Source organism: Lepisosteus platostomus, chromosome 5 (assembly GCF_059453375.1).
Source record: "Lepisosteus platostomus isolate fLepPlt1 chromosome 5, fLepPlt1.hap1, whole genome shotgun sequence".
Taxonomy (NCBI): domain Eukaryota; kingdom Metazoa; phylum Chordata; class Actinopteri; order Semionotiformes; family Lepisosteidae; genus Lepisosteus; species Lepisosteus platostomus.
Genome location: NC_142615.1, coordinates 38,473,156 through 38,489,080, shown reverse-complemented (window position 1 = coordinate 38,489,080; position 15,925 = coordinate 38,473,156). Strand labels below are relative to the sequence as shown.

Below are 15,925 nucleotides of genomic sequence, written 5' to 3'. Positions count from 1 at the left end.
ATGACCGCTAGCCAGCGGTCTAGCCAGCCATCAGTTTCCATTCTTATTTTGCAGTTATTACATGAAGCCTCATACATAGATACAAACAAGCATCAGTGATTCAGACTTCTGACACTGGCACTGAAATCTCTACTGACCACAGCTCTGAGAAAAAGAGAAATACAAGTCCCAGCCCTCTGAATTCATAGAATTACTACATGTATGCTGGTAGTCTCTCCAGTATCTCACACATAGAGTCACTGTGCTGCTAAACTCTCCAGTATCTCATACTGCAGAGTATGAAGTATCTCCCAGTAACTATGCTGTTAGACCCTCCAGTATCTCACGCAAAGTCAGGATCAGGATCTGAAAAGGCAGATAGTGGGCGTCAATGTTTTACAGAAGTTGAGTTAGTATACTTAGTATGCTTTCTGTGTTGGTTTCTGCATGTAATCTGTTTCACCAGGGAATGGAGTAGCAGTCCAGTAACACAGAAAACTAAACTATCAGAAATATTTTCAATATGTATACGTACATATATAGAATTTTTCCTCCAAACATGGTAATATTATTTTCTCTGTCTCCAGGTAGTGCTGATGTGAGGCTGGTGAATGGAGCCAGTCCCTGTGAGGGGACAGTGGAGGTGTATCATGGTGGAGAGTGGGGGACAGTAGCTGACTTTGGCTGGGATCTGGATGATGCTGCAGTGGTGTGCAGACAGCTGGGCTGTGGATCTGCGGTTTCACCTCCAGGAGGAGCTCACTTTGGACCAGGGTCTGGATCAATTCTGCTGAGCTGGGTCCTTTGCAAGGGGTCAGAGTCTGCACTGAGGGACTGTGGAAAACAAGAAATGAAACAGTATAGCATTTCTCATGGCTTTGATGCTGGAGTGAGTTGTTCAGGTAGGAGACACTGATCTAGAGTTTATCATCATGATCCATCAGTCCATCCTCTCATTTCCACAGTTGAGAGCTGTGACAACACTCTTCACTGTAATAACTGTATGTGTCTCTCTACCTGTGGGGAAATCAGAGGAACAAACACAGGCAGGAGACCCTGTCTGAGTGTCACGTCCTGTACACCTAGAGGGTGCTGCTCTTCTGTCTTGTTCCTAGATCCCTATGATTATTCATGTCTTTCCGGTGTGTCTTGTTGTATAGCCTATTTACTTCCTTTGTCTGCTCTGCTCCTTGCTCAGCATTAAGGGTTCGGATGTCTTGAGACCGCCTAGCACCTGGTCCTCTCCTCTGCGGCCTGTGGGGATAGGTTTCTACACGACATCGTCTGACCTCCTGAGTTAATCCCTGTTTTTCCGCTACGGATAGGGTCTATTTGCTCTCCTGCCATTTCATGGCATTTCACTTTTGCTTGCCACTGCTGGCAAACGGAGCAGCAATGTTTTCCTGTTGCTGTTTCAGTTTTAACAGGACAAAGTTGTTAGACTTGCGCCCTTGGCACCCCACATGGGACACAAACCCACTGCCCTGAAATTATGAGTTTCATGCTTTCAAAAGAGCTAGCCAGGGCCAAGGTGATTATTATAGTTGAGGAAAATATCACATTATATTAATTACAGTATTATAAGTGTAAGTAATAATTATATGTTGTGAATAATATTTATTATTATTATTAAATATCTATTGTGATTAACTGTGGAAGAAGTGTAAATTTGGGTATTAAATTTAGGAAAAGTCTTCTCCTGTATTTGTGTGTTTTTGCAGCTGGACAACAGGAAGTGTCTCTGTCTCTCTGAACATGTAGTTTATCCTGTCTGTCCAGGAACTTTAGTGTTAGTTTAAACAGCCAGACTGTGGTCTGTGAGTATCAGTGCCCAGGTTATATAGTACTGCTCCAGCAGTGCCAGGGTGTGACAGTCCTGGTGTTGTCTAGTGTTTTTCTGTGCCCAGGTCAGACAGTCCTGCTCCAGCAGTGCCAGCCTGTGACAGTCCTGGTGCTGTCCAAAGTGTCAGTCAGTGCTCAGGTCAGACAGTCCTGCTCCAGCAGTGCCAGCCTGTGACAGTCCTGGTGCTGTCCAAAGTGTCAGTCAGTGCCCAGGTCAGACAGTCCTGCTCCAGCAGTGCCAGGCTGTGATAGTCCTGGTGTTATTTACAATTTCTCAGTGCCCAGATCAGACAGTCCTGCTCCAGCAGTGCCAGGCTGTGACAGTCCTGGTGTTGTCCAAAGTGTCAGTTAGTGCCCAGGTCAGACAGTCCTGCTCCAGCAGTGCCAGGCTGTGACAGTACTGTTCTCTGGGCTCTATGAGTGATGTAGTTTAAATGATTCATAAATGTTCATGAGTTTTCAGTTTCTCTGACTGTTGTTGAGACAACAGGAGCTGCTCCGGCTGACTGTCTAGATGTCAGTCCTCCTTTATTCTCTTTTAAGGCCTCGGTGCAGTATGATTTTTTCACTGTCCTTCTGCACCTCTACCCTGCAGTATTATCTACCCTGCACCTCTACCCTGCAGTATATGAGTTTCTAATTTTTCCTTTTTTTTCCTAACATGACCGAGCATATTAATACTTCAGAAACGTTTAGATTAAATGCAAGTGATGATTTTAAGATCTTTTAAATTGAGGATTACAATGATTTAATACAGGTAATCTAAAGAATATAATTTATCTGATTTTATTTTACTTTGACGTACTGTATTATACACACTGTTAATGTGCTCTAATACTGTTAAAATGTGTACAAATGTTTTGTTACATGTCAGGAGTGCGGTTAATAGGAGGCAGGAATCTCTGCTCTGGCAGAGTCGAGGTTTTGCGAGGGACGTCCTGGAGTACAATCTGTGAGGCCGACTTTGACATGAAGGATGCGGAGGTCGTCTGTCGTGAACTAGACTGTGGATTTCCAGCACAGCTGCTGAGAGGGGCTCATTTCAGAGAGGGACAGGGGCTGATCAGGACAGAGGAGATCCAGTGTCGGGGAAATGAGACCAGAATCCAAGACTGTCCCACCTCAACCAGGGAGAACCAGAGCTGCACTCACAGCAATGACATCGGCCTGGTCTGTACAGGTGAGAGCACTGCTGTCTGCACTGATCCCCAGCAGTATAAACACCTCAATATCTCACTCTGAGCCGCACTCACAGCAATTACATCATCCTGGTCTGTACAGGTGAGAGCACTACTGTCTGTACTGATCCTCAGCAGTACAAGCACTTCAATATCTTGAAGAAAAATCAAAAGAAAAGATGTGCACAGTTGTTGTCAGTCAATATTTATATATTCTTACATGTACAGTAATAATTATGGTATTAGAAGAGAGTATACTATTAGAAGATGGAGTAAGTGTGATGTTAGAATTTCACACCCTAGCAAACTTCTTAAGCAAGATTATTTAAAAAATATTATTACTATTTTTAAAACATTATGTTCAGACACAATAAACTGTGGTGTATCAAGTTAATTTTACAAAAAATATTTATGATAACCCGTCTACGGGTTTGTTTTATTTTACTGATGTGCGACTGAAAATAAACATGACTATTGATTTTTATAGGTTCATCCTTGTCAGCTCTAGATGGTGGAGTCTGGCTTTCAGGAGGAGAGAGTCACTGTGATGGCAGAGATTTACTACAACAGCACCTGGGGAAGACTCCTCCAGCACTCCTGGGGCTACAGAGAGGCCTCTGTGGTCTGCAGACAGCTGGGCTGTGGCTCAGTGGTGCAAATATACAACTCCTCTGTGTATGAGACAGGCGACAGTGCTGTGTGTGTGACAGGTATTCAGTGTACTGTAGTACAAGTCTATAACTCCTCTCTGTATGGGAATGGTAACACTGCTGTGTGTTACAAATGATGTGTCCACGAGTTAGAGGAAGAACACTGTGCGTTATTCTGAGAGTTTCAGAGGGTCGGAGAGAGGGGTAAAAAGGGAAGGAGATCGATGGCTACTTACCCTAGATGCTTGGCTGTAGTTGAAGTCAAGGGACGAAGGTTGAGTATCGAAGGGCAGAGGTTCAGTCAGGAAGAGTATTTCTCAGTAAAGAATGGTGAGGTAGGAGCTCCTAGAAAAGAGTCTAGTACCAAGCACAGACTTGAAGGTTAGAATATCCCAGCAGTTGAGGATGCGGACATTAGTGTGGTGTCATTGCTGGTAATTTGATCAGCTAGCGCTTGCTGGAATTACCTGTAGATGTGGCCTCATTAGAGAGAGGTCGATTGCTGGATAGAATGCACTTGCTGGTGGATGTGACACTGTGTGTCTGCCAGGTATTCAGTGCTCTGTAGTACAAGTCTAAATCTCCTCTCTGTATGGGACAGTGACAGTGCACTGTGTCTCACAGGTATTCAGTGCTCCGGGGACGAGACTCATCTGGTGAACTGCAGTTCTCCACAGACAGTCAACTGTAGTGATGGACAGGAAGTGTCCCTGATTTGCTCAAGTAGGAGCCACTTGGTCTATTTGATCTTTTTTTATTAGTTTAACTATATATATTTTGATACCTGCTGCACTGATCTGGTAGAAGAAGATTGAAGCCAAGATGTCTGACTAAAGCAGGCTGAGCAGACAGACAAAAGTGAAAATAAACGTGGACAGAATTAAACAATTCACTTTCTCTACCGAAACACACAGGTCCTTCTGTAAAAACTTTCCTGGAGAGTTTGTCTCGGGTTGACTTCTTTGGCATCCTTTCCTCTCTTCAGTGAGAATCACGGTTGTCACGACCGCCAGCCAGCGGAGATCAACCCATAAGTGAACTAATCAGCACCAGCAGCGGGTTAATAATAGCAAGCGCCGCCGCACGAGTTAACACACCTGCACATGCTTTACCGTGCGGCACCCTGTGCTATTTATACCATCATAACCCACTTCCCGCTGCTCAGTATTGAGTTATCTCCCTTAGAGCTCTACCTGGCGTACCCTAACCTTATGACACATGGATTTTGGACTTCCCCTTTTGCCATTTGACTTCGTACCTCGCCTCTCGACTTGGATTGTTTGCCTCCAGTGTCTGTCCTGGATTTCGACCCTCCTTACTTCCTTACTTCCATTGACCACGAACTCGCCTCTCGATTCGGATAGTTTGTTGCCTTGTCTACCGGCTACTCCTGCGGCTGCACGGGATCCATATCTCTACATTTGGGTATCCTCATAACAGTTCTCACTACAATTTCAGCTGACATCTTGCCCTCTTTTTAAAAAGAATTTCAAAGGGTAAAAAATCACCTCAGCCCCTAAACATCTCCTATAAAGACCCCCCTTCTTTCCAAAACCCAGTCAACAAACCTGTTCTACATAATAATAAATTTAGACTTTTAGGAGACTTTTTTTCACACAACATACTAAATGATAACTAATTTAGATTAAAATCATAATATCAAAAAAACATCTGACTTGTTGTGTAATTTGGAAGGTAAATAGTTACATCAGCACAACTTTACAATTGCTTTTACTAAAGGGTATATGATGTTATCCTACCAATTTTTCCAGGGCTTTAATATATAATTACTTCAAGGGGAGAAGCAGGGGTTGGTAAAGTAGAGAAAAGTAGCACCCGGACCGCATGGGGGAACCCAGGTGGATTGGCTGACTTGGCAGCCTCCGAAGCATGAAAACAAACACCCATGACTCCCGGAGTGTCGGCAGAGAGGCGCTGCCTCACGACTGGGAGCTAGGCCCTCAGGCAAGGAAGACTCCCCTGACTCTTTGAGAGTCACTTTGAGAGGTGCTGCCTTGCAACCAGGCTCCTGCCTTGCTATCAGGGGATAGAAAAAAGGGGATAGCCCCTTGAGTTGCATGAGAGGTGCTGCTTTGTGACTGGGAACGAATCCCTTAAGAGGGGAAGAGAAAGAGTGTCCCGACTTGAGGAAATATATTGAAAGGTGCCGGCTGAGGGGTTGAGAATGAAGGGAAAGCTGCTTGAGAAGGAAACAAAAGAAGTCCCCTGAGTTGCTGAGAGTCGGATTTGAGGCGGCGCCCTGCGATTGGGATAAGCCCTCAGGGGACCGAGAATAATGTGGCTGGGGTCCCCTCTGGCTCACTTTTTGAGAACCTCCCCAGAAAGGGTCAAGGTGGTGCTGCCATCCAGAGGTTGGGGAAGCGAGCTTCACTTACCCCCCAGAGATGGAGCCCCAGCCCAACATTTTCTCTCCCAACACCTGTGAGGACAAACAAAGTGTGTGCCAAAGCATAAGAAAATAAAGAAGAAAGAGAAAAGAACAGGAAAGAAATGCGTAGAGGCTAAGTGTGAGCCTGACCGCGCAGTGGAGAGGAAAAAACCCTTGGAAAAAACCCTTGGAGAGGAAAAAACCCAGTGGAGAGGGAAAACCTCTGGTGGTCCGGAGGAACAGACGCCCCCACTCCGGGCATTCTATCGCATCCACTCCGGGATAATGAGTAGCTGAAATGCCTGAGAAAATGTAAAGGTCAACTGCAGAGGAGGGAGGACAGCTGAGTGTCTTAATTGAATATCCGAGTGAGCTCGGGCAGTGTAGGTGGCAGCTTCAATTCAGATTACTGAAGGATCCACAGTGAACTGGATTGGGTTGGAAGAGCATAGAAATGAAAGTTAAAGTTTGGGATATGAGACAGGTCACAGAATTAAACATGTGATTCTTGAAAACAGAATATGGAGAAACTGGTGAATTCTGCGGCTCTTTGAATCTACAGCAGTTAGACGCATCCTAGAAGGGGGTAAGATGCAGAGGTTAGATAGATAGATACTTTATTGATCCCGTGAGGGAAATTGCAGTGCAACAGCAGCTTAACACACACAACACAGCCACAGTGTAACGAATTATATACTAATAGTACAATACATACAATACAATACAAGAGTTACTCACAGTCCGGACACACAAGAGGAAACTAGAACAGAAACCTCCTCCAGGTTGTTGGAGGAGATACAGTATGTTTCCTAGAAGATGCTTTTGGTGGTCCTGTCTCTGAATTCCACGAACTGCGAGATGGAGTGCTGCAATATAAGGCCGTTAGGACATTGAAAAGACTGAAGCCTGAGGTGGAATTGAATCCCGGAGGTAAGATCTTGTAGCACTTGGAAAAAAACATTCAGAATAGCGAGGTTAAAATGGAGATGAAGGTGGCTGGTGGAATGTGCAGAAGGTAGTGCATGTAGTTCAGGCAGAAGAGTAGGCTGTGTGGGTAGATCATGAAGATGGTGGAACTCAGGAACTTGAAGAGGAAGAGAGCTTTAATGGACATCAGCAAGAAGAGTTTAGGTTACTGTGAACTAGAAAGGGCATTGGCTACAGCTTTGGAAAGACCAGGGAGGTGTTCCTTGCCAGATACAAAGTATGGGTAACAGAAAACTGTATGAGATGTTGAAGGAGGCTTGTAATTAGAACAGGAAGAATTGTTAAATTAAAAATCCATAGACTGAATTTAATTGGGCATAAACAAAGAACTTAAACAAATATCAGCAGTAGTTGTCCACTTCTGGCACCTGGAAGAGTGGAAGAACAGATGACATCCCTGAAAATAGAAAGCCAGAATAAATTAGCCCAGAGTTAAACCTGTGAAGACATGAATCCCAGGATTTAGAGCAACAACAAGTTCTCCAGAACCCGCTACTCGGTAACCAAATTCAGAGCTGTCTAATAGGAAAAAAACACAATTGATATATTTACCTTCAAGAATCTGGCAGCGCAAATGAGGATCAAAAAGCTTGAAATTGGGGGGAAGAAGATCATCCTTTATCGGTAATGAAAATGGTGGATTTGTTATCAGCATGAAATAAGAATGTTCTATTTCTATTTCTTCCCTCCATCCTCTGATTTCCCCTGACATGGATGGCAACAACAAGGTAGAGTTCCAGAAGGGCTGATGATCATGCATGTAGAGAGAGCTCCTGGATTTGAGAGGTTGGAAATTAGAAAAACCATTGAGCATTGAATATTACTATTAGACTGAGAGGAGAAGCATCAATCAAGGACAGGTAGTGCAGAGTGGGAAACCAGTTCTTGCAAAACAAAGTGGCAGTTCCAGTGGGGGAGAAATATCCACATTCTAATATCTTTCTGAGCATCAGTTGATAACGTGGGCATTGAGAGAGGCTGACAGTAGCTGACAGAAGTTGAGAAAAAGATTTGCCTTGAGGTATAATGTGGATAACATAATTTGCAAAGCCCCAACTAGGATATCGAGTTGTGTTTATTGATAAATTTCAAAATCTGAAAACAAAAGTGGAGGGAGCGATTTAAACTCTAAATATTTAAGATCTAAAGTGATAAGACTTTTCTACTAGGAAGCTTACGGGTAGTGATACCAAAAGGGTTGATCCAGTATGATGAAAAAGGATGCTCTAGGAGGGACCAATGAGAAAGCCTTTCACAGCTCAGCTTGAATCAAGGCAGCAATCATCTCAGGCTCAGCAATAGAGGGAGGAAGACAGGACAAAATGATGGAATTGATGGCGCAAAAAAAAAATAATTCAGAGGCCATCAAGAAAGTCGTTAACGAGAGGGGAGAGAAGATCATGAAGGGAGTGTTCCAGGGTGGAAATACTGATGGGTCTATGAACTTGGAAGAAAGTAGAGAATCATTTTGTAGCATAAAATAAAGAACCACCTTAACACACAAGGATCAACAGTAGTAGTCCACTCCTTGCACTTGAGGGTGTTCGTCAACCTGCTCAGTTCCTCATCGTCATCTCCCCGTGTCTCACTCCCTTCCGGATTCTTCCATCTGCAAAGGGTCCTGATCTATGCTTCGTTACACCTTGACTATAAAGCAGCATAATGCAGCAGGTTGGAAAGGAGAGGAAGAAATGTCGGCATGGTAGATTAATTTGAATCCAAGGAGGTCAACGAAAGAGCGTTGGAGAATCATCAAGGTGCTGGAGGAAAGACAGACAATTTGTGGATAGCTATTAAGTCATTATGCTGCTTGTATCTCCAGTATCTCACACATAGAGTCACTGTGCTGCTAGACTCTCCAGTATCTCACACACAATCACTGTGTGCTAGACTCTCCAGTATCTCACACACAGTCACTGTGCTGCTAGACTCTCCAGTATCCCACACACAGTCACTGTGCTGGTAGACTCTCCGGTAACTCACACGCAGCCACTGTGCTGGTTGACTCTTCAGTATCTCACACACAGTTACTGTGCTGCTACACTCTCCAGTATCTCACACACAGTCACTGTGCTGGTAGACTCTCCAGTATCTCACACACAGTCATTATGCTGCTTGTATCTCCAATATCTCACACAGTCGCTGTGCTGCTACACTCTCCAGTATCTCACACACAGTCACTGTGCTGGTAGACTCTCCAGTATCTCACACACAGTCATTATGCTGCTTGTATCTCCAATATCTCACACAGTCGCTGTGCTGCTACACTCTCCAGAATCTCACACACAGTCACTGTGCTGCTAGACTCTCCAGTATCTCACACACAGTCACTGTGCTGCAAGACTCTCCAGTATCTTACACAAAGTAAGGATCTGAAATGGCAGATAGTGGACTTTCTGTGTTTAATAGAAGTTGACTTTGTGGAATTAGTAGGTGGTTAACTTTCTGCATGTCCCCTGTTTCCAGTTCACAGGGATATGGAGTATCAATCCAGTCAAGAACTTTAAGTAAAATTTAACTAACTGAAATATTTTCAGTATGTATATATACATATATAGAATATTTCCTCCAGACATGGAAATAATATGTTCTCTGTCTCCAGGCAGTTCTGATGTGAGACTAGTGAATGGTGCCAGTCCCTGTGAGGGGACAGTGGAAGTGTATCATGATGGAGAGTGGGGGACAGTTGACGACTTAAACTGGGATCTGAATGACGCTACGGTGGTGTGCAGACAGCTGGGCTGTGGATCTGCTTTTTCAGCACCAAATAGAGCTCACTTTGGACCAGGGTCTGGATCAGTCCTGCTGAGTTTGATGTCCTGTAGTGGGTCAGAATCTTCTTTGAGAGGCTGTGGAAAACAAGATGTGAAACACCATAATATACAGTGCCTTGCAAAAGTATTCGGCCCCCTTGAACTTTTCAACCTTTTGCCACATTTCAGGCTTCAAACATAAAGATATAAATTTTTTATTTTATGTGAAGAATCACCAACAAGTGGGACACAATTGTGAAGTGGAACGAAATCTATTGGATTTTTGAAACTTTTTTAACTAATAAAAAAATGAAAAGTGGGGTGTGCAAAATTATTCGGCCCCTTTACTTTCAGTGCAGCAAACTCACTCCAGAAGTTCAGCGAGGATCTCTGAATGATCCAATGTTGTCCTAAATGACTGATGGTGATAAATAGAATCCACCTGTGTGTAATCAAGTCTCTGTATAAATGCACCTGCTCTGTGATAGTCTCAAGGTTCTGTTGAAAGTGCAGAGAGCATCATGAAGACCAAGGAACACACCAGGCAGGTCCGTAATACTGTTGTGGAGAAGTTTAAAGCCGGATTTGGATACAAAAAGATTTCCCAAGCTTCAAACATCCCAAGGAGCACTGTGCAAGCGATCATCTTGAAATGGAAGGAGTATCAGACCACTGCAAATCTACCAAGACCTGGCCGTCCCTCTAAACTTTCAGCTCAGACAAGGAGAAGACTGATCAGAGATGCAGCCAAGAGGCCCATGATCACTCTGGATGAACTGCAGAGAACTACAGCTGAGGTGGGAGAGTCTGTCCATAGGACAACAATCAGTCTTACACTGCACAAATCTGGCCTTTATGGAAGAGTGGCAAGAAGAAAGCCATTTCTCAAAGATATCCATAAAAAGTCTCGTCTAAAGTTTGCCACAAGCCACCTGGGAGACACCCCAAACATGTGAAAGAAGGTGCTCTGGTCAGATGAAACCAAAATCGAACTTTTTGGCCACAATGCAAAACAATATGTTTGGCGTAAAAGCAACACAGCTCATCACCCTCAACACACCATCCCCACTGTCAAACATGGTGGTGGCAGCATCATGGTTTGGGCCTGCTTTTCTTCAGCAGGGACAGGGAAGATGGTTAAAATTGAGGGGAAGATGGATGCAGCCAAATACAGGACCATTCTGGATGAAAACCTGTTGGAGTCTGCAAAAGACCTGAAACTGGGACGGAGATTTATCTTCCAACAAGACAATGATCCCAAACATACAGCAAAATCTACAAAGGAATGGTTCACAAATAAACGTATCCAGGTGTTTGAATGGCCAAGTCAAAGTCCAGACCTGAATCCAATCGAGAATCTGTGGAAAGAGCTGAAAACTGCTGTTCACAAACGCTCTCCATCCAACCTCACTGAGCTTGAGCTGTTTTGCAAGGAAGAATGGGCAAGAATTTCAGTCTCTCGATGTGCAAAACTGATAGAGACATACCCCAAGCGACTTGCAGCTGTAATCGCAGCAAAAGGTGGCTCTACAAAGTATTAACGCAAGGGGGCCGAATAATTTTGCACGCCCCACTTTTCATTTTTTTATTAGTTAAAAAAGTTTCAAAAATCCAATAGATTTCGTTCCACTTCACAATTGTGTCCCACTTGTTGGTGATTCTTCACATAAAATAAAAAATTTATATCTTTATGTTTGAAGCCTGAAATGTGGCAAAAGGTTGAAAAGTTCAAGGGGGCCGAATACTTTCGCAAGGCACTGTACCTCACACTAGAGATGCTGGAGTGAGATGTTCAGGTAGGTAAGACTGATGTGTCAGTAATGTTGATGGTGCTGGAGTGAGGTGTCAGACAGGAGTCTAACTCTCTCCAGTCTCCAGCACTGAGGACAATTACAACTCCTCCACTGATCTAGAGTTGATCATCAGGGTCAATCAGTCCATCTTCCCATTCCCACTGTTCTTGTCCTGCTGAGAGCTGTGACGACACTCCCCACTGTCACTTTGTGTCTTTCTACCTGTGTGGAGTAAGAGGTATAAACACAGACAGGACACTCTAAAAGCAGTAGCAGTTGGCCCAGGGGCTGATTCTCTCTCTCTGTCTCTGTCAGCCTGGATCAGAAGAGCTCAGATTTAATTGAGAGATGAGATCTCAGCACAACATTGGATACAAATAAATATGAATTAGAATAGTTCTGGGCTCATTAGGGTAATTCAATCATTTCAGGTTTGTTGTTTAATCAGTGCCCAGGTCAGACAGTCCTGGTTTGTCAAGAGTGTCTGTCAGTGCCCAGGTAAGACAGTCCTGCTCCAGCAGTGCCAAGCTGTGACAGTCCTGGTTTGTCAAGAGTGTCTGTCAGTGCCCAGGTCAGACAGTCCTGCTCCAGCAGTGCCAAGCTGTGACAGTCCTGGTTTTGTCAAGAGTGTCTGTCAGTGCCCAGGTCAGACAGTCCTGCTCCAGCAGTGCCAAGCTGTGACAGTCCTGGTTTTGTCAAGATTGTCTGTCAGTGCCCAGGTCAGACAGTCCTGCTCCAGCAGTGCCAAGCTGTGACAGTCCTGGTTTTGTCAAGAGTGTGTGTCAGTGCCCAGGTCAGACAGTCCTGCTCCAGCAGTACCAGGCTGTGACAGTCCTGGCCTTGTCCAGTACAGAGTGTCTGTCAGTGCCAGGTCAGACAGTCCTGCTCCAGCAGTGCCAGGCTGTGACAATAATGTTCTCTGGGCTCTATGAGTGATGTAGTTTAAATGATTCATAAATGTTCATGAGTTTTCAGTTTCTCTGACTGTTGTTGAGACTACAGGAGCTGCTCCTGCTGACTTTCTAGATGTCAGTCCTCCTTTATTCTCTTTTAAGGCCTCGGTGCAGTATGATTTTTTCACCATCCTTCTGCACCTCTACCCTGCAGTATTATTGCCCTCTTTATATTAAATTCAAAACTGAGTTTCTAATTTTTCCTTTTTTTTCCTAACATGACCGAGCATATTAATACCTCAGAAACGTTTAGATTAAATGCAAGTGATGATTTTAAGATCTTTTAAATTGAGGATTACAATGATTTAATACAGGTAATCTAAAGAATATAATTTATCTGATTTTATTTTACTTTGACGTACTGTATTATACACACTGTTAATGTGCTCTAATACTGTTAAAATGTGTACAAATGTTTTGTTACATGTCAGGTGTAGCGGCAATGCTTGTTAATAAGACAGAATTAAGCGTTGGTATGCTCCTAAAAGAGGCCCCATCTCACCCTCCATCTCTGTGGTGCAGCCACAGAGAAAGAATTCATGCAAGGTGATTTAAGATGTTTTCTTGTGATAAGAAACCAGCTCCCAAAGGGGGATGCACTTAGCTAAGCCTGGCTATCATGATCAATGGTCATGCATTGGCGCCTATCAGTCTAGGGAGTGCCGAATGGACATCTGGACTGCATTCCTAAGTGTCAAGAGTAAGTGACTTATATCTCACCTTGACCAACCAATCAGGGACTGGCAGGGCGTGGTAATACCACGTGGGTCTCCAATGCCCGCCAAACTCTCAACCAATCAGCACACATCTGGGTCTTGATCAAAAAGGGAGCGCAAGCTCAGTTCTGGGCTCTCCTTGGCCATTTTCGCGCATCCTCAGAGACAATCACGTGACAACTGCTGTTGTCTGCAAAAGGACTTGAACTTTGTTCTAAGCGCGAGGCCGAGGATCCCGTACGTACTCAGAATTCTACCAACGTGAATGCTCCGCTTGATCAACGGCAGCCTACAGTTGGACCCTCGTCGACAACCTGAATAGCTTATTCAGAAGCAGCGCTGGACCGGGAACGAACCAGTTTCTTCCCAGGCAAAAGAGTGACTTGTGAGGACTCGCGGTCACACTCTGTGCATAGAGACTTTCTACTAGCCAGCCGGACTGCTGGTAGATCCCCTCGGAGCAACGACTGCCCTGCGCGCCGCAGTCAGATTCCTCCGCCCGTCCTACTCCGAGCTGCACCTCGACTGGTTGGCCGGTAGCCAGAGGACGCCGTCACAACGCCCATTGGACAACCGCTGCAACAGAGGCTGCAACAGAGCCTGTCAGCTGGTTTGGTGTTCGTGCCGGGAATTCCAAATCCCAACACAGTGGATAAGTAAACCCCATGTTCTACATTGCGTCTCGAGAATTCAATTGTACCTCAACACAAGTTGTTATCAATTTAATTCATGAGTAATGTATTTACTTCCGAGTTTGGAGTAACAGTGGGTAATAACACTGATTAGCGATTTGGTAACCGAACGATATATATTGACATATATTCTCTGTTGTGTATCTCTTTGTGTTTGCATCTCTTCGAGATTATATACCTTGTATGTTGATAACCCTCACCGTAAGGTCTGCCGCTCGTATCCAGGCAGACTAGTATATGTTTGTTTCACAGTTATATTAATAAATGTATCCCGTGTATTGAACCCGTGTGTGTGCGTTGTTAGTTGTTCTGACGATTGATTTTCTAAAAGCCCCGACGAACAACCTCGTGATTACTGCTACAATTAATAATTGTCTTAGTAAACCCATCAAAACCACTACATTTAATGGCGTCCCTGGGTGGGCGGAGTTAAGAATGAAATGAGAATCAATCGCACAGAATAACTGATATTGCTGTGAGTTCAAGTTCAGCACAGCGCCGCGGCTTCTATACGCGAATACCGGGTGTGCTGATAACTGCGCAAAGGAATCCCCCTGTTTTCTAGCGTTTAGTGTAACGTGTGCTGATTGGAAATCCATCTGCTCGGGTGTTTAAATTCCATACTGTATTTTAGTAAAAGGAAAAAAAAAAGTAATACTCTTAACGTTTCTCTGACGTAATGACAATGGCTGCTAAAATGTCTGAAGTGGAGTCGCTTATAAGTACTATTTCTAGCGACGACAATCCTGGTTACTGGAGCGGTATCGAAAAGTTGAACTTTGATGATATTGAGAAGCTGCAAGTAGATTTAGTAGCTAAAGTAGCGAACCAGCTTAACACAGGAGGGTCCGTGAACGCAGTTCAGGTCCTATCGAGTTTCGCCTTAAATCTAGCTAAACAGCTGGAACTGTCTTTGTCCGAGCTGACAAAGTTTCAAAAGCTTCAGGGAAAGCTAGAAAGATATAAGGCGGAGCGAGTTGAGTTGTTGGATATAATCAGAGAAAAGAGAGTGAAAAATGAGGAAAGTGAAGACAGACTCAGGGAAGTTTTAGGTAAATTAGATGACCTGTCTGCTAGAGAAACTGCGGCTGAGGTAGCTAGGAGAGACCTGGAAGCGAGCTTGAAAGAAAAAGAAAAAGAAATTGAGAGTTTAAATGAGCTCAGCCAGGAAAGGCAAAAGGAGTTAGATGCTGCCGTCCTGGAAGCAAAACAGGCTAGATCCCACTTGCATGCCAGCCCACCTAGCAGCCCGGAGCGCTCACCCAGCGCGCCGGACCGGGGTAAAGTTAGCTCGAAGTTCGAAAACGATTTTGGCACGCCTGTAGCGCTTTCACGAAACCTCTTAGAATTGCGAGAATGCTTGTTTTGTGTATAAAATACATTGTGGATGCTTTCTCAGCCTTTACTTTTTCGTTTTTATGACATTTTTTTGACCAAGCACGAATATTCTTTTGTCCATATCTTCGCAATGGAAGCACAGAACGCCGTCAAACCAAATGCATTTTAAAGACCACGACTTGTGGATATTTCCACACTCTTTACATCAAACTATCAGTGAGCTAATTATCTTTTTTTAAACCTCCGGTTTTTCATCGATGCGTAATTACGCACGAACTGGAACCCGGGGGACCGCTGTGTGCACACGTTCACAACGCGAGAAATACTGTTCAAATCGCTTCGTGCGAAAAACCCGTATATGACCATAGGAAGCAGAACAGCGCAGTCTCCCATTACCCAGACTGTAAGCACGGGAATAAAGCTTTGTTTGACTTCTGAAACCCTTCCTTTACGTCCTGTTTTCATTCAGGTAAGGGTCAACTATATTGAAAATACTACTGACAGCAGGAAGATTAAAATATTCTTTACTCAGCATCTTATTAAAAACAGCTCCCATGATGTTCAAACCGATTTTTTACACAGAACACTGACACAGCTTTGCATTCTGAATCTCTTTTTCTCATGCTTTTATTTAATATGGCACAATGCACTGGGA

General features: G+C 44.1%; 1 protein-coding gene across 1 annotated transcript in view; it reads left to right on the top strand.

The window, feature by feature from the left end:
- Positions 1–2,708: 2,708 nt before the first annotated feature.
- LOC148666183 (antigen WC1.1-like) overlaps positions 2,709–15,925 on the top strand; it is a 648,305-nt gene continuing 635,088 nt past the window's right edge. The window contains exon 1 of the mRNA XM_088631704.1: positions 2,709–3,001. Within this exon, the coding sequence (XP_088487830.1) occupies positions 2,791–3,001 (211 nt within the window). The 5' untranslated portion in view covers positions 2,709–2,790. The remainder of the gene's footprint in view (positions 3,002–15,925) is intronic.